The 25,116-nt window shown below is 53.5% G+C and overlaps 1 protein-coding gene and 1 long non-coding RNA gene across 6 annotated transcripts in view; one reads left to right on the top strand and one right to left on the bottom strand.

Annotated features, from left to right (window-relative positions):
- Positions 1 to 2,413: 2,413 nt before the first annotated feature.
- LOC135289896 (uncharacterized) lies at positions 2,414 to 13,964 on the bottom strand. 2 transcript variants are annotated; one of them, XR_010352628.1, is made up of 3 exons: positions 13,902 to 13,964; positions 8,997 to 9,109; positions 2,414 to 7,244 (listed from the first exon to the last, which is right to left on the bottom strand). It is a non-coding gene; the product is annotated as an uncharacterized LOC135289896 (long non-coding RNA). The 2 variants fall into 2 exon arrangements; XR_010352629.1 differs by having other exon boundaries at positions 2,414 to 4,470.
- Positions 13,965 to 14,068: 104 nt separating this feature from the next.
- Positions 14,069 to 25,116, top strand: part of ZCCHC7 (zinc finger CCHC-type containing 7) — an 88,808-nt gene continuing 77,760 nt past the window's right edge. The window contains exons 1-4 of one of the 4 annotated variants that reach the window (XM_064403482.1): positions 14,069 to 14,237; positions 14,414 to 14,453; positions 16,621 to 16,727; positions 18,555 to 19,250. In XM_064403482.1, the coding sequence (XP_064259552.1) occupies positions 16,718 to 16,727; positions 18,555 to 19,250 (706 nt within the window). In that variant the 5' untranslated portion in view covers positions 14,069 to 14,237; positions 14,414 to 14,453; positions 16,621 to 16,717. Of the gene's footprint in view, positions 14,238 to 14,413; positions 14,564 to 16,617; positions 16,728 to 18,554; positions 19,251 to 25,116 lie in introns of those variants that run through there. The other 3 variants (XM_064403480.1, XM_064403483.1, XM_064403481.1) reach the window with 3 other exon arrangements.

The following is a 25,116-nucleotide window of genomic DNA, read 5'->3' as shown; positions in this document are numbered from 1 at the left end:
CCAGCCTCTAAGAGAGACCAGCTACCCCAAGGCAGACCCCGTGGACACCTCACAGAGCAGCTGTGGATCCATCACCACCTCGGAAGGCTCCTCCCTGCCCAGCAAACACTTGTGTGCCAGCGTTTTTGGCTCACAGTCAGCACAGGCCCTGTGAATCCAGAGCTCTCTGGTGACAGGGGACAGAGGCTGTGCCCCAGTAGTGGTGTCTAGACATGCCACCACGGGCTGCCCCTCCCACAGCTCTGTGGTGGTGCACAGCAGTTCTCCTGGAAGGCACCTGCTCAGACTAAGGCAGGAGGAATGAGGCCAGGCTGAGTCTAACTGGACACTGCAATTCCTCTTCTGGTTTTCCTCCAGGAGGGAAAAGGGAAAGAAGAGGCAGTGGGATGTGTGGTGGCCTCATGGCTAATGTTGCTGCATCACACTTGCAGGCAGCTGAGCTTGGGCTGCATTTGCACTGTCTGTGTTACCTTTCCTTACTGCAAGCCTTGCAGGAGGCATCTAGGGCTTGGCCCTGTGCCCAGCCTGCTGCCCCTGCAGGCCCTTCAGATCAGCCATGGCTTCACAAACCCCAGGGGAACAGTGACCAAGCTCTTCAGGGTGCTGCAGGGGTGGGGCTGCACATGCCTTGGGCTGTGACACACCAGAGGCAAGAGGGTCTGTCCAGGTGTCTCTGAGCTGTTGTTCCACCTGGGGATGCAGTCCACATAGTCCCTGGGGGTTGTCAGTCCTGAACATCCACAGGAATGGTACCAGGAGAGAGCAGAACCTGAGAGCTCCCTTTGCCTTCCTGAACTCCCAGCATCACTCTCCTGGTCTACCCATCCTTGGAGCAAGATGAGCAGCCTCTGCTGGGATCCTCTTCCCATCCAAAAGCACTGCAAAGACTGCCAAGAGGAAACATGGTGTGGGAGCAGGTTCTGGAGTTTGTCCAGAGGAGAGCAACAAGGCTGGTGAGGGGCTTGGAACACAAGCCCTGTGAGGAACGTTTGAAGGAACTGGGGTTGTTTAGCCTGGAGAAGAGAAGGCTTAGAGGTGACCTTATTGCTCTCTACAACTTCCTGAAGGGAGGTTGTAGTCAGCTGGGGGGTCTCTTCCACCAGGAGCACTGACAGACCCAGAGGACACAGTCTCAGCTACATCAGGGAAGGGATAGGTTGGATATTAGGAAAAAAATTTTCGCCAAAAGAATAATAAAGTACTGGAATGCTCTTCCCAGGGAGGTGGTGGAATCAGCACCTCTGGATGTGTTTAAAAAAAGACTGGACATGGCACTTGGTGCTGTAGTCTAGTTGAGGAGCTAGGGCATAGGTTGAACTCGGTGGTCTTAGAGGTCTCTTCCAACCTCATTATTCTGTGATTCTGTGATCCTGAGCTGCATGGAATGGAGCATATGGCGTACATCCCCAGCCTGAGCAGAGTGTGTTTCACTCCCTGGGTGCTGATCCAGCCCTGAAGCAGCCTTCTGGAGGACGCCCACCTTCAGCCCCACACCAGCCCTGCTCCGATTGCTGCCAGCTCGTGGCAGAGGCTGCGGCACCCACCGAGGCTGAGGGGGCTGCTCAGGCTCTGTCCTGCCACAGTGACAGCTCCTGGCTAGCCAGGGCCCGGTGCCAAACTGAGGGCAGGGGCTCAGGAGACAGAGCAGGGGCTCCCCTTGCTGCAGAAGCCACCACGGGGATAGCCAGGCTGGATTTAACTGGAAAGGGAAGGCACTCAGGGAGGAGCCACACAGGGTGTAAAGGGCTGGAAACCTTGTGGGCCCAGGCTGCATGGACCTGAGCTGCCCGAGAGATTGAGAGCACTATCTATGAGCACCTTCCTGGAGAGAAGAATTGTGACAGTGAGAGCTGCTCGGTGCAGCAGACACTCTTAGAGCATGACCCAGCATTTGGAGCATTTCAGGCCAAGGCTAAGTCAGCCTGAAGCAGAAATCTCTTCCACAGGCACCCAGCAGGAACAGCCCATTTCTCACCAAAGGCTGCACATATCTCAGGTTGGCTGTGCACACCTCACATCAGATGCTCCAAGACTCCCTGGAAAATTTATTCTGCAAGCACTTAAAATTTCATCATCTGAGACAGAAAACTTGTAGGAAAAGCAATGTTAGAAAACTCCAAAATCTTGGTGGTAAAATAGCCAGACAGGAATATCCTACAGCTGTGTTTCCTAGTGAGGGTATTTACCAGCCTAAAGTCATCACTCCTTCCCAGTGCCTTGAACGCTCACGGTAAATGCAGAGACAGGCACCATGTCTCCAGCTGGCACAGGCTGACTCTGCTCCAGATCTGTGCTAATACCCTTGTTTACATACGGCCTGACACACTCTTAATGTTAACAAGTAAATAGAAGCCTGTGGCTCGATTTACTATGCAATTACACTTGCAAAATAAGAAGGAAAAATAAGCTCGTATTAAGCACTGATACACACATTTTATTCAAGCACAAGTGGCACATGACAATGTGGATTTGCCCTTTGAGATGTCAGAGTTTAATGAAGTAGGAGAAATCCTGCGGAGAGTAGCACAGGACTTAGATTTCTCCTTATGAGGATTAACTTCATGCCCCTGTTTAGAAAAACAAACATTTTCTGCAGTAAATGAAAGTGGTCCTCCAGTTCAGGATAGCCTTTTACCATTGCTGCTAGATTACTTTGTCCTTTTCTGGCCTGTTCCTGACAATACACATATTTGTAGCTGGACCTGCAGCCCCTTGGGTCACAAGGCCCCAGGCTCCTGGAAGTGACAGAACACTGCATGCATAGGGTCCAGACTGCCTTTTTTCACAGAAAAAATAACATATGCTCATATCTACATCTTTTTCTGGTGAAGGAGACCTGCAGTCCTGTGAAGTGCACTGGAGGGTAGCCTGTGGTTGTATGGTGGATCACTGTCCCTCATGCTCACAGTGAAAGGCTGTCCTGCCTGTTGTTTCCTGGGCAAAATGTGCAAGGGAGTGATTTTGCCAGGGCAGTGCCTAAGCTTCACTGGAACTGCTTGGCTTTGGTTCATTTCCCAGCAGAGACTCATTTTCCGAGTTTGTGTTAGGCTGTGTTTAGCAGCAGAACAGAGGCACTGCATGCAGATCATCCTGCTCTGATGCCCTGGAGGGAGGAACCCCCACAGGCACGGGGTCTGCCCAAAGGACTCTGCAGCTGGATGCAGCCCAGTGAGCCCCACTGGCCTGATGGAAGTCATCCAGCTGGAAAACTGGCTGCTGCATTACCCAGTCAGACTGATGTTCAGGCTGGCAGCTGAGCAGGGGAAGAGAAATATTAATTCTGGGGGAAGAAGTGACTTTCCTGGGACAACTCCTCTTCATGCTTTCATGAAGTCCCTGTTCAATGCTTAATTTCAGAAATTTAGAGTTCAGAAATTCCTACAGAGGGTGAAAAATATTCCATCGCCTTCCAAAAGAACAGGTGAGCTGTGGAAGGTGCTATGCACCTGGGAGTGGTGAACACCCCATACTGGAAGTGCTTGTCTGTCAGCACAAGAGATCACAGCAGACTTTCCACTGGCTGGGACAGATCTTTTATGGTGAGAGAGATTTTGGTGGGATTTTTCAGAGAGCCTCAGAGCCCAGGACATGCAGGCCCTGCAGAGGCCGTGTGGCCAGCCCTGGCAGCAGTTGCACACATTGTCACCTGCCTTTTGGTTACACCTGACTGGAGCTGGTGGCTTCTACACCACAAGCTTCTGGTAGGGTGGAAAGCAAGACAGGGAAGAGGAGCAAGCAAGGACTGATGACACAGGTGCATAATTCATTGTTTAGGGAAATTCAGCTAAAAACAGTCCATGGGCTGGTTTTGGGTTTACATGAAGAAAAAACAGACTTTTGGCCTTTCTCCTGATTTGACTGCAAACCAGAAATCTGGAGGAGCAGCACGTTATCCTGCTGATGCTCGTGGACTCCTGCCACGCCTCCAGGCAAGGTGAGCAGAGATCCAGGACACACCTCCACACAGCCTTAAGGGCTGTTTGGACAAACTCTCAGAACTCCAGCAGAAAGGTCTACCATACAGAAGCCGACACCGTCCTGCTCCAACCTTCTGCCTCCCAGAAAATGGGGTCACAGGACCATTCAGGAGCACGGGACCTCAAGAACTCTCTAAATAATCCTCTGCTCACAGAAGGGCCAGCTATGAGAACAGATGAGCATGCTGTGCTCTTTACTCATCCTCTTCTTGGGAGCTCCTAACAATGGGGACTCCCCCATTCTGGTCTCATTTGGCACCAATATTCACTGCTGCTGCAGAGCAAATCCTTGAGACCAGCTGAGAGCAGAGGGTGGAGCAGGTGATTTACTTTCAGGCAGGTGACTTTCTTCCCCATCCTTTTGTATTTGCGATCAAACCAATGACATCAAGCAATCTGGAGTGCTGGGTGGATCCTCTGTCATGCCCTTCTTCTTCTCTCTCCATGTACATTATGTTTAGGCGTAATCATCCTCCCATAAGGCACTGCCATTCTTACATTTTAATTAACACAGAATAACAAACTTGTAAACTCTGAGCAGATTTGATTTGGAACATGTTGAGGCATTTGGCACCAGAAAGTGGGTCACTGATTATATTCCCTCTATGCATCTGGTACCTGTTGTTCACTTTCTGCTGCCATGCCAGGAACACAGGTGCTAAAATTTGAACACTACTGCTCTGCATTTGTGTGTCTATAATGCATTCAGTGCACAATGTCTTAAACTTATCCTTCACTTTCTGATAGTGCTACTAAGCAGGATTATTACTTTTTAAGGTTGTGCCTTTTTGCAATAACCCCCCAAAAGGGATGAAGTCTTCCAAAGAGATCCATGCATAAGTGAAGGGATGAAACAGAGAATTTAATCATAATGCTTGTGCATGGCTTTCAGACTGACATCTGTACATTAAGAATATGTAAAAGTACCAATTTCATGCTCTGACAGCTTATTTCGCATTGATGGGGGATAATGGAGAAAATGCCATGGGAATGCCAAATGTCAAAGCAGTACATAATGCAAAGCATTCACACATTGTCTCTTGGGCCATCACCAGTGCTTCCTTAAGGGAAATTTTCCAGTAAAAGAGAGAAACAGAGACTGGGCCCAGGCAAAAGAAAATTGAAATCAAGAAGTCAAAGCTAAGAACTATGGGCAGTGCAGCACCAAGTCTTCAAGCACAGAATCTTTTCTGGTTTTGAATTGTCTTTTCACTTCTGTCAAAGATGAAATACACATACATTAATTTCAGATGCTGCAGACAAGCCCTATATGGTTTCCCACGGAGGATCTGAACATTCTTACCACCAGCACCCTCTTTTCAATAAATTATTTTCAGAAACTATGGAGGTTCAGAAAGGTAGCCTCTCCGCTCAATCCCAGGACCCTCAGCCCAGGGACCATAGAAGTGTTGTTCTGTAGCAGAGGCTGCCTCAGGAGTGAGAGGAGCTCAGGACAATTATCTCCTCTTTTCATCACAGGAGTGATGTTACAGGTTTTGCCCTTAAAATGCTGGGGATTCTAATCTAATGGAACTGGGAGAGAGGCAGAACACCGTTGCAATTATTTTGCTCATTTAGTGAGACAATTAAAGTGATTGAGGAAGGGAAATATTTTCTCTGACAAGGGTCAATATGCTGTAAGGTTCATTCTGTCCTCCAGCAGCCATGCCCTACCCAATGGCACTGTCAGTGCTTTGGTCCAGTGCCCATGCAGTTACCTGCTCTGCCAGAGAAGGCAGGTGGGCACAAAGGACACGCTGCTGTGGCGCCAGTGCTCAGCATCCCTTGGTGCCTAACCTGTGTCCCTGTCACCCCATGCCACTCCCTACACAGCTCCATCTTTGCCCTCTTCTCTCCATCTCCCTCTGTTCCAGCTGCCCTCCACTCCCTATGGCTCTCTCCCAGGTTCCTATACACCCGAGCCTTTGGCTCTTTTCACCCTGCTTCTCCTGACTGTCAGCTTTGGTGGCTTTGACTTCACAGAAGTTCACTTCCCCTCCCTCAGCCCGTGCCCCCCACTCCCCACATGCCTCTCTGGTCCTCCATTGACTCACGCGGCTGAAACTGTAATTAACAAGCTTTGAAGCACTGTAGAGCTGGCTCTAAGGAGCTAAATAATTACACTCCCTCCTCTCTCCCGCTGCTCGGTTTGAAGCAGCAAAGTGGAGCACTGGGAAGAGGAGGAGCAGATCGGGTGGGGGGTGGGAATTTAATTAACTTCTGAAGTGCTCCTGCTCCTGCTGCAGACAGCTGAGGATGATGATGGGCTCTGGCTCAGGGGGCTGCACAGGTCAAAGCACCATGTGGTGACTGATGTCCCTACGGTCTGTGCCCAGAGCCAGTGGCTTTGGGAGCTGCACGTCACTTCCACACTATGGTGGAGACCCTGTCAGGTCTGCCAGGGTACCACCCTGATGCTTTTCAAGCCATTTCACTGTAAAGTCCATTTAAAGCGTCACTCCTGTGACATGGGCAAAGCAATTTGCTGCTGATGAAATGGGAGGCAAGGTGGGGAAATGTTATCTGCAGCGGCAAATGTCAGCCACCTCCTCCCTGTCCTGGTTCAGTTCCTCATCTCACGGCCCTGGGGCTCTGCCCTGCCTCTCCCTGCCCTCTTGCCCAGGGTCTCCTGAACAGTTTCAGCCCTCCTGCAGCTGCCACCCCTCCAGTATTGGTTCCGTATGAGGCCAGCACAGAGAATCCTGCCTGCTCCTGCCTGGCAGAGTGGGGCAGGTCCATCTTTGATCTTCAAGGAGGAAGATGAGTGGTTCACCACCTCAAAGCTTACCTCTTTTACTGGATCAGGACAGATAAAAAGGGAGTTCATGTGCCCAGACACACAATACAAAAACCCCCATCATTTGCAGCTTCCAGATGAAAACAATATGACTGTCAGGAAACAGACTAAGCAAGTCTAAGACAACTACCCTGGGCACAGGTGACCAGAAGCAAGTACAGCCCACTCGATTCACCAAGTCCAGGTAAAAAGTGTGTTTGACAAGACTGCAAAATTAAGCTCTTATAAAGAAGACCGTTGCCCAAACAGATTTAATTAACCTCCTTGCATGCCTACAATTTTCAATCACATCTTCATGTTGCCCCAGAGTGGAAGAAACAGCACCCAATGTTTCCACCATGGCCAAGTGTCCTGAGATTTTCCTCAGCAACCGCCTTGGACAGGGCATCACCTTCCAGTTGTGAACTCCCCTGGGAATGCCAGGTGAAGCTGCATCTCTCAGAAGCCTTTTCATCTCATAGGGTTGGTGTCTAGCAAAGAGGAGCAGGAGCCACAGAGACTTCATTAATGTGTTATACTGCTGAAGCATATTCTATGTGCTTTTCATGCTGTTACCCTCAGAACTTTCGTGCCGTCTCCCTCAGCATTTAGAAATCACTTTGGAAAGAATCGAATCGAAAATATAACCTCCTTTCTGGCGGCTGTTGCCAGAGCCGCGGAGGCTCCTCGGGCGCCGGGAGCGGAGCGGAGGCTGAGGATGCTCCGGGGAGCAGCACCGGGCTCGCAGAAAGGCCGCGCACTCCGGGTGCCACCTGCCGGCCCCGGGACCGCGGGCTGGCGGTGACACCCCGGGGAAACCTCCCTCTTCCTTGCTTTTCCTCTTTTCAGCGCGATCTGGAAGGCTGCGGGAGACAGGCATTCGAGGCTGCTGCACGGCCGCCTGTGCCCGCGGCACGCGTGGATCCTCCCTGCGGGGCTTGCGCGGCGCCGGCCGTGGGGATGGGCGCTGGGAGCAGCCCCTGGCAGGGCTGCTGGGGCTCCGGGCACCTCCAGCGCTCCGCGGGCATGCCGCAGCCCGAGCGGCACCTCCCGCTGCCCGCACACGCCGCAGCCCCGCCGCACGGAGAGCCGCCCCGCAGCCCGCTGCTCCCCGCAGCCCGGCCCCGGCAGCTGCCTCCTGGCACCCCGCGCAGCTCAGGAGGCTGAGAGCTGCGGGGAACAGGGGCATTCTCCGGGCTCGGCACTTCCAGCGGGGTGCCAAGGCAGGGACTGCTGGTCTCCTGGCCACGCGTGAGCAGCAGGACCTCGGGCTCCGTGCCAGGCTGCTCGCCCCTCGTGGTGAACCACTGGCTCACCAAAGGTGGCACGGTCAGGGCACGAGGGGAGCAGTCTGGGCTGGGCTCAGGCACACCGCGGGTGAGGTTTGTCACTCAAACCAAGAAACAGTGCTCAGAGGCAAAGGCAGCAGCCCGACTCAACTGGCCTGAGACACAAAGGGTGCGAGGGTGAAGGTGCCAGGCCTGGGGATCACTCCTGATGGATTGAATGCAGGCACCTCTGGCACTGCCATCCAGGGGGAATGATGTCCCCTGAGCTGTGGTGGCCCTGGGGCAGCGTGGGACAGACTCCCTTAGGGCAGGTGACTGGCAGTGGATGGCTCAGAGGCAGTTGCTGATGTTTTGCTATAATGCCACCCAAAAGAACTTCCTTTCAGGGGCAAATCCAGCAGGAATGGGTCCTTGCAAGCGAAAAATACCATTGTAGTCAGTGCTAAATCCAAATGCTCTAATCTTTGTCCTGCTGTTTCTATAAATATGCTCTGGGGAAGCATATTTACAGAAATAAATATCCTGAGGTCTGTCCCCAAAGGTGTATGTGAGCCCATTTCAGCAGCTGTGCAGAGGGAGCTGATGGGGCAGGGCCCGGTGCCACTGCCCACCCCAGCACCCCAGCCAGGGGAGGGCAGGCCCACCCCAGGCACAGGGACCTGCCTGGGGCTGGGGACGAGCCAGGGCCACGGCAGGACGGCAGCCTGCAGGGAGGGCTCAGGGGCAGTAGTCTGGGAAACTGAGGCCAGACACAGTGCAGGTGCCAGGGGTTATCCTCAGGGTCCTGAGACTTGCATAACATTCTGCAGCTCCAGCTCATCTTTTAATCATCTTAACAGCATATATTTTACAGCAATTAATTACCTGATAAATTTGAGTAGGTTTCATAACATCCAGAAGCATTAAAAGCATTTTTGTTTTGAAAGGTGCCATGATAAGATCAGAGCAAAGTACCTGAGGCCAGTGCCAGGTGTCACAGCTACGTCAGGTTCCACTCACTCTCTGCCAGAAGATAAAACCTTTCTACTTGTGGGTTGGATTTGTTGACTCCTTCCCAGACCTAGAGCCTGGAGGATCAGAAAAACACATTATTCTGCCTTGCAACAGACAGTTTTGCAGCCCCTGCAGGGTCTGACCACTCCCTGCTGCCCCGTGCTGCAGGACACGCAGCTGTGCCACTCCCCAGAGCAGAAGCACACCACACAGCCCTGCGTGGCTCCGTGTGGCAGTCCTGAACAGGATGTCTGTCTGCCTGGGCGAGGGCCCCTCTCGGCCCTGTGCAGGTCCCAGAGCTCCCCAGAGGAACTGCAGCCTGCTCAGAGGGTCTGCGTGCGGAGGGCAGCACCCAGAGGGAGGCAGAGTCCCACAAACAGGCATGCACCAGGAGGGCAGCCAGCACCAGCTGTACAGCCAGCTGGGCAGCAAGGGCACCAGGGAGCGTGGGACCACAGCAACAGGGGGAGCATGGAGACACAGGGATGGTGTGAGGCCACTGGGATGGGTGTGAGACCACTGGGATGGGTGTGAGACCACTGGGATGGGTGTGAGGTCAGTGGGATGGTGTGAGGTCAGAGGGATGGTGTGAGGTCAGTGGGATGGGTGTGAGGTCACTGGGATGGGTGTGAGGTCACTGGGATGGGTGTGAGACCACTGGGATGGATGTGAGGTCACTGGGATGGTGTGAGGTCACTGGGATGGATGTGAGGTCACTGGGATGGGTGTGAGGTCACTGGGATGGCGTGAGGTCACTGGGATGGCGTGAGGTCACTGGGATGGTGTGAGGTCACTGGGATGGGTGTGAGGTCACTGGGATGGGTGTGAGGTCACTGGGATGGTGTGAGGTCACTGGGATGGGTGTGAGACCACTGGGATGGGTGTGAGGTCACTGGGATGGTGTGAGGTCACTGGGATGGTGTGAGGTCACTGGGATGGGTGTGAGGTCACTGGGATGGGTGTGAGGTCACTGGGATGGGTGTGAGGTCACTGGGATGGGTGTGAGGTCACTGGGATGGGTGTGAGGTCACTGGGATGGGTGTGAGGTCAGTGGGATGGTGTGAGGTCACTGGGATGGGTGTGAGGTCACTGGGATGGTGTGAGGTCACTGGGATGGTGTGAGGTCACTGGGATGGTGTGAGGTCACTGGGATGGATGTGAGGTCACTGGGATGGGTGTGAGGTCACTGGGATGGTGTGAGGTCACTGGGATGGGTGTGAGGTCACTGGGATGGTGTGAGGTCACTGGGATGGGTGTGAGGTCACTGGGATGGGTGTGAGGTCACTGGGATTGGTTTGAGATCACTGGGATGGTGTGAGGTCACTGGGATGGGTGTGAGGTCACTGGGATGGTGTGAGGTCACTGGGATGGGTGTGAGGTCAGTGGGATGGGTGTGAGGTCACTGGGATGGTGTGAGGTCACTGGGATGGGTGTGAGGTCACTGGGATGGGTGTGAGGTCAGTGGGATGGTGTGAGGTCACTGGGATGGGTGTGAGGTCACTGGGATTGTGTGAGGTCACTGGGATTGGTGTGAGGTCACTGGGATGGGTGTGAGGTCACTGGGATGGTGTGAGGTCACTGGGATGGGTGTGAGATCACTGGGATGGGTGTGAGGTCACTGGGATGGGTGTGAGGTCACTGGGATGGGTGTGAGGTCACTGGGATGGTGTGAGGTCACTGGGATGGGTGTGAGATCACTGGGATGGGTGTGAGGTCAGTGGGATGGTGTGAGGTCACTGGGATGGTGTGAGGTCACTGGGATGGGTGTGAGGTCAGTGGGATTCCTGTCAGGTCACTGGGATGATGTGAGGTCACTGGGATGGTGTGAGGTCACTGGGATGGGTGTGAGGTCACTGGGATGGGTGTGAGGTCAGTGGGATGGTGTGAGGTCACTGGGATGGTGTGAGGTCACTGGGATGGGTGTGAGGTCAGTGGGATTCCTGTCAGGTCACTGGGATGATGTGAGGTCACTGGGATGGTGTGAGGTCAGTGGGATGGGTGTGAGGTCACTGGGATGGGTGTGAGGTCACTGGGATGGTGTGAGGTCACTGGGATGGTGTGAGGTCACTGGGATGGTGTGAGGTCAGTGGGATTGGTGTGAGACCACTGGGATGGGTGTGAGGTCAGTGGGATGGTGTGAGGTCAGAGGGATGGTGTGAGGTCAGTGGGATGGGTGTGAGGTCACTGGGATGGATGTGAGGTCACTGGGATGGTGTGAGGTCACTGGGATGGGTGTGAGGTCACTGGGATGGTGTGAGGTCACTGGGATGGGTGTGAGGTCACTGGGATGGATGTGAGGTCAGAGGGATGGTGTGAGGTCAGTGGGATGGGTGTGAGGTCACTGGGATGGTGTGAGGTCACTGGGATGGGTGTGAGGTCACTGGGATTGGTGTGAGGTCACTGGGATGGGTGTGAGGTCACTGGGATGGGTGTGAGGTCACTGGGATGGGTGTGAGGTCAGAGGGATGGTGTGAGGTCAGTGGGATGGGTGTGAGGTCACTGGGATGGGTGTGAGGTCACTGGGATGGTGTGAGACCACTGGAATGGCGTGAGGTCACTGGGATGGTGTGAGGTCACTGGGATGGGTGTGAGGTCACTGGGATGGGTGTGAGACCATTGGGATGGGTGTGAGACCACTGGGATGGGTGTGAGGTCACTGGGATGGTGTGAGGTCAGTGGGATGGTGTGAGGTCAGTGGGATGGGTGTGAGGTCACTGGGATGGGTGTGAGGTCACTGGGATGGTGTGAGGTCACTGGGATGGATGTGAGGTCACTGGGATGGTGTGAGGTCACTGGGATGGGTGTGAGGTCACTGGGATGGTGTGAGGTCACTGGGATGGGTGTGAGGTCAGAGGGATGGTGTGAGGTCACTGGGATGGTGTGAGGTCACTGGGATGGGTGTGAGGTCACTGGGATGGTGTGAGGTCACTGGGATGGGTGTGAGGTCACTGGGATGGTGTGAGGTCACTGGGATGGGTGTGAGGTCACTGGGATTGGTGTGAGGTCACTGGGATGGGTGTGAGGTCACTGGGATGGGTGTGAGGTCAGTGGGATGGTGTGAGGTCACTGGGATGGTGTGAGGTCAGTGGGATGGGTGTGAGGTCACTGGGATGGTGTGAGGTCAGAGGGATGGTGTGAGACCACTGGGATGGCGTGAGGTCACTGGGATGGTGTGAGGTCACTGGGATGGGTGTGAGGTCACTGGGATGGGTGTGAGACCATTGGGATGGGTGTGAGACCACTGGGATGGGTGTGAGGTCAGTGGGATGGTGTGAGGTCACTGGGATGGGTGTGAGGTCACTGGGATGGGTGTGAGGTCAGTGGGATGGTGTGAGGTCACTGGGATGGTGTGAGGTCACTGGGATTGGTGTCAGGTCAGTGGGATTCCTGTGAGGTCCCTGGGTTCCTGGGGTGGCCCTGCGGGCAGGGGTGGCTGCAGGGTGACACGGGCAGCGTGGGTGCAGCACACGGGGGACAGCAGGCTGGCACACTCAGGAGTGTGCAGGCTCACCTGCACGTACCTGCACACCACACACACGCCTGCACGTCGCTCTCAGGGCTGCAGCCACCACACCACCCCAGGGACAGGGGAGATGGGGGTGTCCTGCTGGAGGACAGGGGGCTCTGGGGGGCTCCCGGGCCCCTTCCATGCCCACAGGGGCTCCGAGAGAGCGGCAGAACCACTTCGGGCAGGGCTGGAGTGACAGGACGGGGGCAAGGCGGTGTCACTGCCGGAGGGGACACGCGGTTAGCGGGGACAGCGGGAGGAGTTCCTCCCCTCGAGGAGTGCCAGAGCAGCAAGGGCTGCCCCTGGGCCGGGAAAGGGCACAGGCCAGCCTGGACCGGGCTAGCAGCGCCCTGCTCGAGTGGCAGCTCTCCCTGCCCCTGCCCCTGTCCTTGTGTCCCAGTCCCTGTCCCTGCCCCTGCCCCTGTCCCAGTCCTTGTGTCCCAATCCCTGTCCCTGTGTCCCCGTCCCAGTCCCTGCCCCAGTCCCAGTCCCCATCCCTGTCCCAGTCCCTGTGTCCCTGTCCCATTCCCTGTGTCCCAGTCCTGTCCTTGTGTCCCTGTCCCTGTCCCAGTCCCTGTCCCAGTCCCAGTCCCAATCCCTGTCCCTGTGCCCCAGTCCCAGTCCCTGTCCCATTCCCAGTCCCTGTGTCCCAGTCCTGTCCTTGTGTCCCTGCCCCAGTCCCAGTCCTGTCCTTGTGTCCCTGTCCCAGTCCCAGTCCCTGTCCCTGTGTTGCTGTCCCTGTGTCCCTGTCCCAGTCCCTATCTCCCTGTCCCTGTCCCTGTCTCTGAGTCCCTGTCCCTGTCCCAATCCCTGTCCCTGTCTCCCAGTCCCAATCCCAGTCCCTGTCCCAGTCCCTGTCCCAGTGTCCCTGTCCCATTCCCAGTTCCTGTCCCTGTCCTGCTGTCCCTATCCCTGTGTCCCAGTCCCTGTGTCCCTGTCTCTGTCCTGCTGTCCTTGTCCCTGTCCCTGTGTCCCTGTCCCAATCCCTGTCCCTGTGTCCCCGTCCCAGTCCCTGCCCCAGTCCCTGTCCCAGTGTCCCTGTCCCATTCCCAGTTCCTGTCCCAGTGTCCCTGTCCCTGTGTCCCAGTCCTGTCATTGTGTCCCTGTGTCCCAGTCCCTGTGTCCCTGTCTCTGTCCTGCTGTCCTTGTCCCTGTCCCTGTGTCCCAGTCCCAGTCCCAGTCCCAATCCCAGTCCCAGTCTCTCCTCCATGCCAGGGCCTGGATGATCTTTCAGCTCCTTTCCCAGCCCGTCTCTTCTCGGCTCGCGCTGTCCGCTCCGCACATGGAGGCTCGTTCATCTCACAGGACTGTGCTGGCGGGCAGGGCGCCAGGCTCTGGAAACCCCATCCCCGATTTACCGATTTTCGGGAAATCCTCCCCAAAGCCCTGGGGGCGGGGCCGCGGCTGAGGGGCGCGGGGCGGGGCCTGCGGGGGGGCGGGGCCTGAGGCGGGCGGGGCGGGGCCGCGGCTGAGGGGCGCGGGGCGGGGCCGGAAGCACGTGGCCGGACGGCGGGGCCAGGCCAAGGCCACTTCCTGTTCGGCGGGTCCCGGCGCGGAGCAGCGGCACCGGCACCGGGCCCGGGTCCCGCACGGAGCCCCGGCACCGGCAGCGCGCCAGCGGCCCGGCCAGCCCGGCACTCCGTCCGTCCCGGCACCGCGGGCCGATACCGCCTGGGCTCCGGTACCGGCAGCGAGTGAGTATCGCCCGTGCCTACCGGCACCCCAGCCCGGCCGGGGTCCCGCTCCCCCCGGCCCCGGGCGCTGCCGGGCTGTCCCGTGTCCGCCCGGGGAAGCACGGCTCGGAATGAGTGGGAGGGAAAGATCTGCTGAGGGGCGCGGAGCAAACGTGGAATGTCGTGTTGTTTTCCAGGGCTCGCGTGTGGAAGAGGCGCTCCCCTGATCTCTCCAAGGTACAGCAGTCGCTAGGAAATGCTGACTCCTTCTCCGGAGCCTTGCTGCTCTCTTTGCACCTCGTTAGAGACAATCCAGAGCAGCTGTGGCTCCAAGCAGCACATGGGCGGTGGGCTTTGTGTCTCATCCTTGCGTTTGACTTTAGCCACAAGTCACTGTGCGGTGGTGGAAGGGGGGCAGGGGCTGCTCCCAGCCCGCCCCTGACATGTTCCACGTTCCTCTGCGAGGGATTCCCCACCCAGGCGGGTCTGCAGCCCCACCTGGGCAGCAGGGGCGGGCGGTGCCTCTCACCTGCTCGGGAGCCACGTGGGGCACAGCCAGGCTAGAGCCACAGCAGGGGAAGCGAGGCAGTCTCCTGACACTGCCCTCTGTTAATGAACATGCCTTTGGGCAGGTTTCTATACATACATTTAACGTTTTCATACCTTCCCCGATGGGGTTTCCATTGCAGTCAGGAGCTTCATGATGGTGGTTTCCTCATCCAGGCAGTGCAGGGTGCAAAAGCAGCCACAGCAGCTGCAGTGAAAGGTTTCATCCACCTGCTCTGGGATTACATTGCCAGTTCCATGCTGCCTGTGCCCTTGCATTGCCTCAGCCTCTGAAGCATCAGGCAGCCTGTGTGCCGCAAATGGAACTCAGTGTAAAGCTGCCCTGGTGCCTGACCCTGAGTTTAGATGCACACTTTTCCTGAAGGAGCTTTCTTTCCCGTTTTTTCTTTCCCGTTTTGTCGTTGCAGTCTGTAACAGCCTGACAGCAGGGGTGTGTGTGGCCTTCCAAGGCAGTAGAGAGCATCTTTGCCTCTCTGTCCTCAGTGCAGCACTTTTCCAGAAGGGTTAGATTTGTCTCTGGGGGTCAGGCAGAGAAGGAGATCAATAAGCAAAGGTTTGGAGCTCGCTGATGGTGTGTGAGGGGAGCAGTGCACGTGCTTCTGCAATGGAAGAAGTGATCTGTGTGCTTTGGTCTGTGCTCAGAAGTTCCTCAGAGCTCTCAGCATTTGAAGTTGAGCAGGAGCAGCTCTGGAGGCTGTTGGAAGCTGGGAGAGCAGGAGCAGCAGAAGGATTCAGCAGTGGGAAGCAGGGCTTGGCAGGAGCGTGAGGCAGGTGACCAGGAATGGCATGGGAGGGATGCCCAGAGTCCCTTCTGCAGGTGGGTGAGCCCTGAGCATCCCAAACCTGCCTTGGGACGGTGGCTGAGGTGTCTAATTAACTCATTATTTGTTTGTTTGCCTTGCTCTTCCTCCCTGCTTTGAGTTTCCAGTGGCACCTCCCCCTTGTCTGCCTGGTGCTGCTGCCACTCCTGCATCACCTGTGGGATGTCAGGTTTCTGGTGGCTCAGGTGAAAAATGCTGCAGGCCCTTTTTGAAAATGATCCCTGCCGTTGCCAGCTGCAGCCATTTGCAGTTTTGTTAGTGGCTAGAAGGAGCTCAGGTGTCTGTGGTGTTTTGGTTTCAGCATGGGTAGCCCTGTGCTTGAACTGGAAGGCAGCCCTTCCTTTGGGGCTGCCCGAGAGGCAGGCAGGTGCCTCTGAGGAAGGCTGTGCTCTGGGTTCAGCTGGGAGTGCATCCCTCTTGACAGAGGGTTCTCCTGTTGCCAGGGTTTGAGGTTTGGGGTTTTTTATTAAAATAAGGTAATCCAGTTCCAAATCGGGATGTGTCAGTGAGCTGCTGCTCCCTGCAGCCCGTCAGATCGGGTAGTTCTGCAGGACCAGTGTTTTTAATGTGCTCTGCACACTCGGCTGTGAGGAGTGTCTTTCTGATAGCCCAGCTGGAAGCAGGGCAGCTGTGGCACCCGGAGGTGGGCACAGCTGAGGGAACAGGGACCCTGGGGGTCCCTTCCAGCCAAAACCCTGCTGTGGTGCTGTGGAAGGGAGTGTTTGCCCGTAGTCTAAACTTTTCACTGGCAAAAGGAAATCTGAAGCTGCAGTCAGGCCTTTCTCTGCGTTACCTGTGCCAGCTCAGTGAGAGGCTGCCTCAGTCTGACGGTCTGGAAAACAGCAAGGCTTTGCTGAGCTTCTCTTCCCTGTCCTCGAGGCTGTGTGTGGGATTCCTGGCGTGGCTGTTTCTCGCTCCTGGGGAGGAAGGGCACGGCTGTGAGTGTGGGCATGGTGGGCAGCAGTGCTCAGGCTGTGTTGTGCTGCTGATGTTGGGTGTTTCTTGTTTCCCAGCGGCCTGGTGTGCGTCCTGAGCAAGAGGAGGAGCCCTTTGCATCCCAGCCACGAGTGGAGCTGAGAGGAGGAGGAGCTGTGGTTTGACCTTCTGAGGAGGATGGATCAAAGTGAGTGCGTGTTTGCTGCCTGCCTGCCCTGTGAAGTGTCCATGAGTCATCTTCCTGGGGGCTTGGGAGACACCAGTGTTGTTCAGCTGCAAGTTTTCAGCACTGCTCACTGCTTGCTGTGTGTGACTCTCCACTGGGGACAGAGGAGCACTTGGGTTCCGTTTTGGAGCTCACTAAAAACACCTTCAGGAGGCTTTGTTCCTTTGTTGCTGAAGGCCTCTTCTCACACCTCATAGCCACGTGTTAATATTGTGAATGGGCTTGATTGGAGCTCTGTTCTCGCTGTGTGGGTAGGAACAGGCTCCAACCTGTTTGAAACAGGGACCCCGTGTGAAATTGACAAAATGTTGAAGTTTGGGGCCTTCATTTGGTCTGTTACATGTTTGTCTAACTACAGCCATTCTGGTGCCATTGTATTTTTCTTCCTTTCTACAGCATCTAAACCTTGGTGTAAAGTAGGTTGTGCTCTGGGTTCAGGTGGGAGTGCAGTTCCTCTTGATAGAGGGATGGGTTCTCCTGTTGCCAGGGTTTGAATTTTGGGTTTTTGGTTATTAAAGTAAGGTAATCTAGTTCCAAAGAAGGATGTGTCAGTGAGCTGTTGTTCACTTCCCACCTTGTTCTTTCATATATTTAGCATATCGGGTGTTATGTTTGCTTAGGAACCTGGGTAAGAGCAGAGAGGAACCTTTGGGTTCTTCAAATACCATCATCACACAAGTTACATCTGTACAGAGCTCACAAATCTGAATTTCTGTATGTGTGTGCAGCTAAGTGGATTTAAAAGAGTCCCATGCAACTCCTCCTCACCAGCCAAAAAGCTGAACTTCATCTGGCAGTTTTCATGTCTAGGAAAAGCTGGATGACTTCCATGGGAGCAGCTGTAGTGCAGAAATACAGACAGACTTTTAGAGGGAGAGTCCCATGTCCTGCACTGCGTGCTTCATGTGGTCATGAACACAAAGGAGGGTCGTCTCCCGAGGAGGCAGGGTGACTTTAGAGCACCCCTGAATGCAGGGACCAGTCTGGCAGGGGAGCAGGCTGTGAGCTCTGGACACACTCACCCTGGGCTGGGATCCCAGGGCAGCTGAGGTGGGAAGGAGTCTCGGGCAATTTCAGCCCTGGTTTAAAGCAGAGTGACCTGGAGCTGGGGGCTGTGCCTAGCTGAGGTTTGGAGCTCCTGAAGAAGGGAGGCTCCGCAGCCTTTTTAGGCAACAGAGTTACATTTTAAGTGGAATTCCCTGTATTTTGTTATTTTGTGTCTATTCCCTTTCCAGTTCTTGCTGGGCAGTACTGCGATGGTTCTGTCCTGTTTATTCCTGGTGCCCCAGGTGTTGGTGAGCCTGGATAAATCCTTCTGAGCCTGGATAAATCCTTCTGAGCTTCCCCTCCCTGTGCAGCAGCAGTCCCAGCATGACCTTCCAGGACACGTGTTCCCATCCCTTAATGGTTTTAGTGGCTCCTTGTTGCACTCACTGCAGTCTGCAGAGCTGAGGAGGGCACAGCCCCCAGGGTGTGGACTGTGAGCAGCCAGGTGCCCTCCCTGGGGTGGGAGGGGAGAGCTCAGCAATGCCCCTTTCAGAAGCCACAGCAGATGAGCTGAAGTAGCAGTGATGGTTGGTGCAACTGCATCCTTCAGCAGCTTTTGCTGTTCCACACTGGAGCACGGGTGGCTTTGAATCTGCTCAGTTTGATGGTCTGTGTGCAGGGCTCTGCTCCCCTGACTCACCTCAGACTCACCTGAGCAATTTCAAGAAGACCAAAGATATCACTTGAAGGCCGATTTTGGACATATGACCATTCTGATGTTACCATTTGATTGTTTTGTAGGCTCAGACTCTTCCAGAATATTTGCTGGGTATGATGATGCTGAGAATGCTGACGTGTATGAAGATGAACTTTATCCCGAGGAGTCATCCAGTGAGCAGAGTGTTGACAGCGAGGTGGAGTTTCATCTCTATAGCCAGATCCACTACTCCCAGGATCTTGGAGAAATCAGTGCACTGGATGAAGAAGCTGATGCTGGAGAAGCCATGGCTCAGAGCTCAGGTCTAGCTGAGAAGGAGGATGAAGAGAAGAACCTCACTGAGCTCGCTGATGGTGATACTCAGCTCGCAGATGAGCCCGAGGTCATCGTCCTGTCTGACACCCCAGATGAAGACAGCATCTACAAAAGCAAGGCGAAGAGGTCAAGATGCTCTTCAGCTCAAGGGAAAGCACGCATCCACCCGGTATCTTCCACGCCAAACCACAGCAGAGCTGCTGGCTGTGGTGCCCTGTGTGCCCCTGTGTCTGGTGGGGGCACACCACAGCAGAGAGGCAGCAGTGGCAGGGCTGCCCCAGCCCTTCCTGCTGCACCTCAGGCCCCCCAGGACGTGCTGGTGATAGACAGCAGCTCGGAGGAGGAGAGCCTGATCTCTGGCAGTGATGACATCGAGAGCTGGATGCTCCTGGGAGCTGGTGCTGATGACAGGGATGGAGACATCATGCTGAACCTCGAGGGCTGTGCCACTCCTGTCAGGAAAGGTTAGTGCTTTTTATTGCCTTGTTTGTTCTGGTGTGGGGACAGCAATTTGTCTGCAGTGACGCTGATGTCAGTACTTGAAAGATGAAAAGAAAGCAAGCAAATTCATGGCAAAGCTGTGGTAAATGAAATGGTCATTATTTGTTCCATTTCAATACCTTCATTTCAGCAGCATGGCATGTGCAAGGAAAAACAGCATTTTTCCTGGTGGAAATTTAGAAGTAATATCAGAGTGATTTATGCTGTGAACTTTTCAAACTTGCCATGTATTTTGTGTTTCTGAGAGTGCATAAGAAGTTGCTGTGTGCCAGACCAGAGGCCTTCCAGCTCAGGACAGGGATGAGCTGCAGCAGGAGGAGGCAAGGGGCAGAGGGGACACCTGAGCATTTCCCCTGCCTGAATTCAGCAGGTGGCTGCCCCCTCAGCACTCCTGACAGTTTGGGCTGCTCATCTGAAGTTTGGCTTTTCTCATGTGGATTCTGCACTGAACTCGGAGAGCTTTCTCCCCAAGTACTGAAGTCTGGCATTTTGGTGTTTTGATAAACATTCTTCCCCATTCATTACAGCACAGAAGGTCCATCCAGGTGGTGGTCAGAGCCACAGAGTTTCAGCAGGTGTCTGTGATAACCACTGTGTGTGACATACACTGTGTCACCAGCAGCTGCAAACTCTGCTGGGTGATCAGCCACGATCCCTTCTTGCTCACAGGCCTGCAGGCTGACTTCAGTGGAGTTTTTTGTCAGGGTGTTTATAAACAGTTCACATGCTGCTCTTCACATGCTGCTGCACTGTTTGAGAGGGAGGAGCTGAGGAATAGGCTTCACCTTCTTTGGTGAAACACATATTTCAGGGCCATAAATGTTTGATAACCTTCTGCTGGAGTTGTGTGTGTTTTTACATAGCTTAGCACAGTTTGTGGCTGCACAGACTTCTCCATAAAGCACTCTGTCAGTGTGTCAGAGGCCCTAATAAGCACACCATATTTGGAATTCATGCTGGTTTTTCCTCCTTACAAATCTTTAAAAAGTTTCCAAGAATTGCCTTGCAGGTGTGCCAGTGCTGACTGAGGAGGCTGTTAAAAATCAAATGGATGTTTGGTACCAGGGGGCAGTTTCTGCTAAGTTATGCCACGTTTTTGTGACAAACATTGTAGTGTTTCTGGTTCTTAGTGAATGTTGGCAATAAGCAAGCCGCGTGCAGAGCAGCCAGCAGGGCTGGAATTGCCCTGCACTGTGTGAGTGCACTGGTCAGAACTAAAATTGTTTTGTAGAGTGTAGGAATATGAACAGTTTTTGAGGTGTTTTAGTGGGCAGTCAAAGGCAGTCATACGAGGTCATAAATACACCTGCTCTTCTCCTGCTCTGGTTTTGTTGTCAACAGTAGGCCAGAACCTTCTCCAAGCCCCTCCAGATTCTGGTGGATGGAATTCAAGCAGTCTAGTGCACAAAAGTTGGGTTTAGCTGCTCCTTTTCTAACACAGACTGTGATCCCCATGCAAAGACATAGGCTTGGAATAAATTGTGTTGTAGATATGTGTTCATAATGAAGAATCAAAATAGTTGTAGGGAAGAGAAGCCATAAATGTTCCCAGTATTCAGTAACTGTAATTTGTTGACTGAGCTTCTGTCTCTCATCCTATAGACAATAATATGTAACTTGTCTAACAGGAGGTGTCCTTGCCCGTGGCAGGGGTTTGGAACAAGGTGATCTTTAAGGCCTCTTGGAATCAAAACCCTTCTGGGATTTTGCAGTTCTATAAATGACTCTGCTGAAACATGAACATAAAAATTTTCAGTTCAGAGAAATGTATTTTTAAAAAATGTGTATTGGCAGATTACCATCTCAGAGATATTCTCTGCTCATTCATTTAAACTGCTTTGGGACATGCACAGTTCTGTTTTCAGGGTTTCTGGGGAATGATGGAGGTGCTTTGGTGACAACGCTGTACATAAATTACAATTTTGGGGCCTGTGGTATCAGTCGGGATGCTCATAGCAGTAAGAACTCAGGAATTCTTGCCTTTGCCTTCTCCCCTGTGACTGCACATTGCAGTGACCTCCTGTGACAGTGCTGTGGTGTTTAGTGTCCGGTTTGCTTCCCGTGGAAAAGGGAACTGAAACCTGAGCAGTGCTCTGAGGGTGAGAGCAGCAGATGTGCCATCTCTTGATGAGTCTGCCTTCACCTCTGAGTCCCTGGGCAGAGATGCTGAGCTTCCACTGGGTCAGACACAGCTCCTGGAGGGAGGGGATTGAGCACATCCCATCCCGTTCACTCCCCTGCACCTCACTGGCCCAGCCTGCTCTTGTCTAACAACATTATTGCTTCAATATTCCCTGTAAAACAATCATGCTGTCCTGGTGCCTCTAGTGCTCGGAGTCCTTGCCCTGTGCAGCTCTCCAGCCCCAGCGCCTGCTGTGAAGGGAGGGATGCTGTTTGGCTCTGGGATGTGAGCTCTGGGTGCTGGTGGCAGATCAAGGTTCACCTGCTGCTCCTCACCTGCCATCCCACAGCTTTGTGGCTGCTCCACGAGTGCCAGTGCTCCCTGCACACGTGGGGCCTTCCCTCCCCTCTGCCCTGCTTCCTTCCCGAGGCTGTCAGGTGCCTGTCAGGTTTAGGTTTTGCTTGTCTAATGCCACGCTGAACACAGTTTTTGCCTGAGTTTCTGTGAAAATCCGGTTTTCCCTGCCAAAGCAGGAGCAGGTACCTGTGTGTTCCCACCTGTCCTGGTGGTTTTCCTGGCGTGGCTGTCAGAAAACTGCCTGGTGATGCTGCTGCTTGCTGTGCTTACAGGGTCCTGCCTTCTTCACAGGGTGTTTCAAAAATGGGTAAATCAGCAAATATAGGTCTGTGGTGTAATCTACACACTTTTTTTTTTCAATTTAAAGTTTAGGAGTCCCTAATAAAGGGTGCAAAAGGAACCATTACAAACTGCCGTGCACTATTGCAGAGAATTCATTTTCAGTGTCAGAGTTTCCATGTCTTTAGAGGAGTGTTCTCCCCTCCCACCCTTCTCTCTGCTTTGCAGTAAGAGTTTATATGATAAGGACGTTAATCTCCTGTAGTTGGAAGTCTTTCATCCATTTCTTCATTAAAACCTTCCTTTTAACATATTTCTTCTTCCATGAATAGCTGCAATCCTAATCTCTTTTTTTTGGGGGTTTTTTTTTTTTTTTTTTTGGTTTTTTTTTTTTTTTTGGGAAAGACAGCTTTCAGAGCTGCAGCATTGATGTCCGGCCACTAAGGGGTACAAAAAGCAATTTATCTTCTCTCTGTTATATCCTCTGCCCGCCTGGCCCCTTTCTCAGAGGCTGGGTGTGAGTATGATTGCACTCTGGGCTTGGCAAGTTTGTGGTGTGTGGCTGCTTCTGATTCCAAAGAACACTTGTAAAATGAAAAGGAGAAAAAAGGAAGCGTGTTTGAACATTCAGTGAATGAAAACATAACAATGTGCCTAAAATGGAAAAGAAAATTGATTTGAAAGCATTTAATTTTTGCCTCTTCCTAAAAAAAATAGCGTAGGAAGGAGTCTTCTATTTAGGGGCAGTAACTGCAGCTTATGGAGTCAGAATGGAAATAGCAGGTCCAATAAATTTGACTTAATTTTTATCTCTATCAAAAAGGAAATGCCCTTTGTGAACTGTCAGTGTTTGAAATGGCTTCCTCTAGACACTGACTTCAAATTTATCTTAACTGTGGGACACTGCAGGAACTATGAAAAAATCTGACCACATCTGTATTTCTTTTCTCTGTGTTCTGTTATTCAAATCCCTCAGTTTGTTTCTAAATGGTGAAAAGGTGTAAGCTTACAACAAAATACAATGAGTTGTGCTTTGCTTCTTTTCCCTGACAGCTGCTTTTGAGTGTGACCTTTGCATTGTACAGTAGGTTTTTGTTCTGGAGTCCTGTGATGTGTAGCAACAACTTATTTTTTCCTACAAAAACGGCCACCATAAATTTTTCACTTTTCTAGGCCAGATGAGTGCTCTATAAAGAGTCCCATTTCCCTCTGCTCAGTGGATACCCAAGCTGTGGAATCGCTGGGTTCAATCTCAAACAACGTTCCTTTCAGAAGTAAGAGGATTTCCCCTCGGGCCAGCTGGTGGGTGCACACAGGAATGGTTCTGGCTCCAGCATCCGCGCTGGTAGCAGCAGGCTGTGCTGGCATGGCTGGGGGGCACAGAGCCAGGCGAGGCAGCAGTGTCCTGGCCAGGCTGGGGTGCTGCCAGCCCAGCACAGAGCTCTGCTCCCCCTGCCCCAGGCTGGCTGCTGCCCTTGGAGGGGGCACAGCTGGGTCACAGCACTGCCTGGCCCTGTGCTGCTCAGCCCCCTGCCCTGGGGGGCTCTCCCCTGCTCTGGGGGCTTTCTGGAAGCCTGCCGTCATGGAAATGTGGTGGGAGTGGTTTGTGCATGAGTTCCTGCAGCAGAACGCACCCTGGAGCGGGAGGCAGCAGTGGGAATCCACCTACCCCCTGGAAGATACAACACATGCATATGGATATTTTGATTAAAGAAAAAATCTTAATCTTCTTCGCCGTGTCATGTGGATACACTCGAATCTCTTGATTATTTAAGGAAAAAAAATTAATAAAACTAATAAAGTTCCTTTGCAAATCCAAGGAGATCGAGGCTAAGCACATGATGCAACCTGAGCAGCCCCTTGTATCTGTTCAGATTCCGTCACTGCTGTGGACCTGGCTCTCATTTGAATTTCCTCTGGCTTGGGATTGCTGACTAGGTTTTCTGCAAGAGTGCCCATGCTTACATGGTCATATATTCTGTGTGACTTTTTTTCACTTTTCCCACCTTTTTTTCCCTCTGTTTTGGTGGTAGCTGTAGGGGGATTTCCACCTCTTCTGTTATCAGTTTGATCTTTCTTCCTTGTCGCTATTTCTTTGGGTTTTTCACAGGTGATAACGAGCTGTCACAGTGCAACTGAATTTTTGAACGCTGATGGGAAGCTGATTTAATCCTTTAGGAGGAGGGAGCTCTAGGTGTTTAAACAATTAGAAAGTGCAGTAGAGGCTATACTGGATACAAAGGACATAGGGAAAAAGTAAAGTTTGGGGTGGGTGTAGGTTCCAGGTGTAGGGGGACAGAGATCTGACCCTGCAGGACTACTGCAGGGATGCTGGCCGAGAGGCAGGGCTGTGTGGTCACTCCTTTACTTCAGCTCTGGAGGAAATGCAGAAGTGGCTCCCCAGCTGCTGCAGCACCTGTGCGTGCTCGAGTACACGCGTGTATGGCATGGGCTGGCGAGGCCTGGTGCTGGCAGCGGTGCTCTTTATGTGCTGCTGGTGTGTCACGGGTGTTCCAGAGCTCGCTGTGCTGCTGTGGCTGTGTCCCCACGGGGCACAGCCTTTGCCAGGGCTGCACTGTGACTGCAGGGGACACGCTGCTGAGCGTGGCTGCACACCCCAGCCCCTCTGCCCAGGGTCCCCAGCACTCCCTGCAGGATTTCCCACCAGCATGGCAGTTTCTGTAGTCGTGGGATCTGGGTTTGAGCTGTTTCTTGTTACCTGGCAGTGTTGTGCAGTGGTAGGGTTTCCCACCTGCCAGGCTCAGCCTCTTCCTCTCCCTGGTGGTGTTTGACTGCTTTTCCTCTAAAGCTTTTGCTAACATCTCTGATTTCACATCATATGTGGCAATCCCAGCTCTCCAGAATATGTCCTGTCAGACAGTGGCATTAGCAGCGAGGAAAGAAGAAAATTTATGCTCTCTGTCCAGTCCTGGGCTTTTGTTGGTGGATGTGGACTGCCAAGGGTACCTCTCACTGCTGAGAGCCACTGCACAGAACCAGCTGCAGGGGTGTTTCTGTCACCAGTTCGGTGTGGTTTGGTGTACTCTGCCATCAGTTTGGTGTGAGTTCTG

Source organism: Passer domesticus, chromosome Z, assembly GCF_036417665.1.
Source record: "Passer domesticus isolate bPasDom1 chromosome Z, bPasDom1.hap1, whole genome shotgun sequence".
Classification (NCBI taxonomy): domain Eukaryota; kingdom Metazoa; phylum Chordata; class Aves; order Passeriformes; family Passeridae; genus Passer; species Passer domesticus.
Note: the sequence above shows the minus strand (reverse complement) of the source record. Positions and strands in the feature narration are given on the sequence as shown.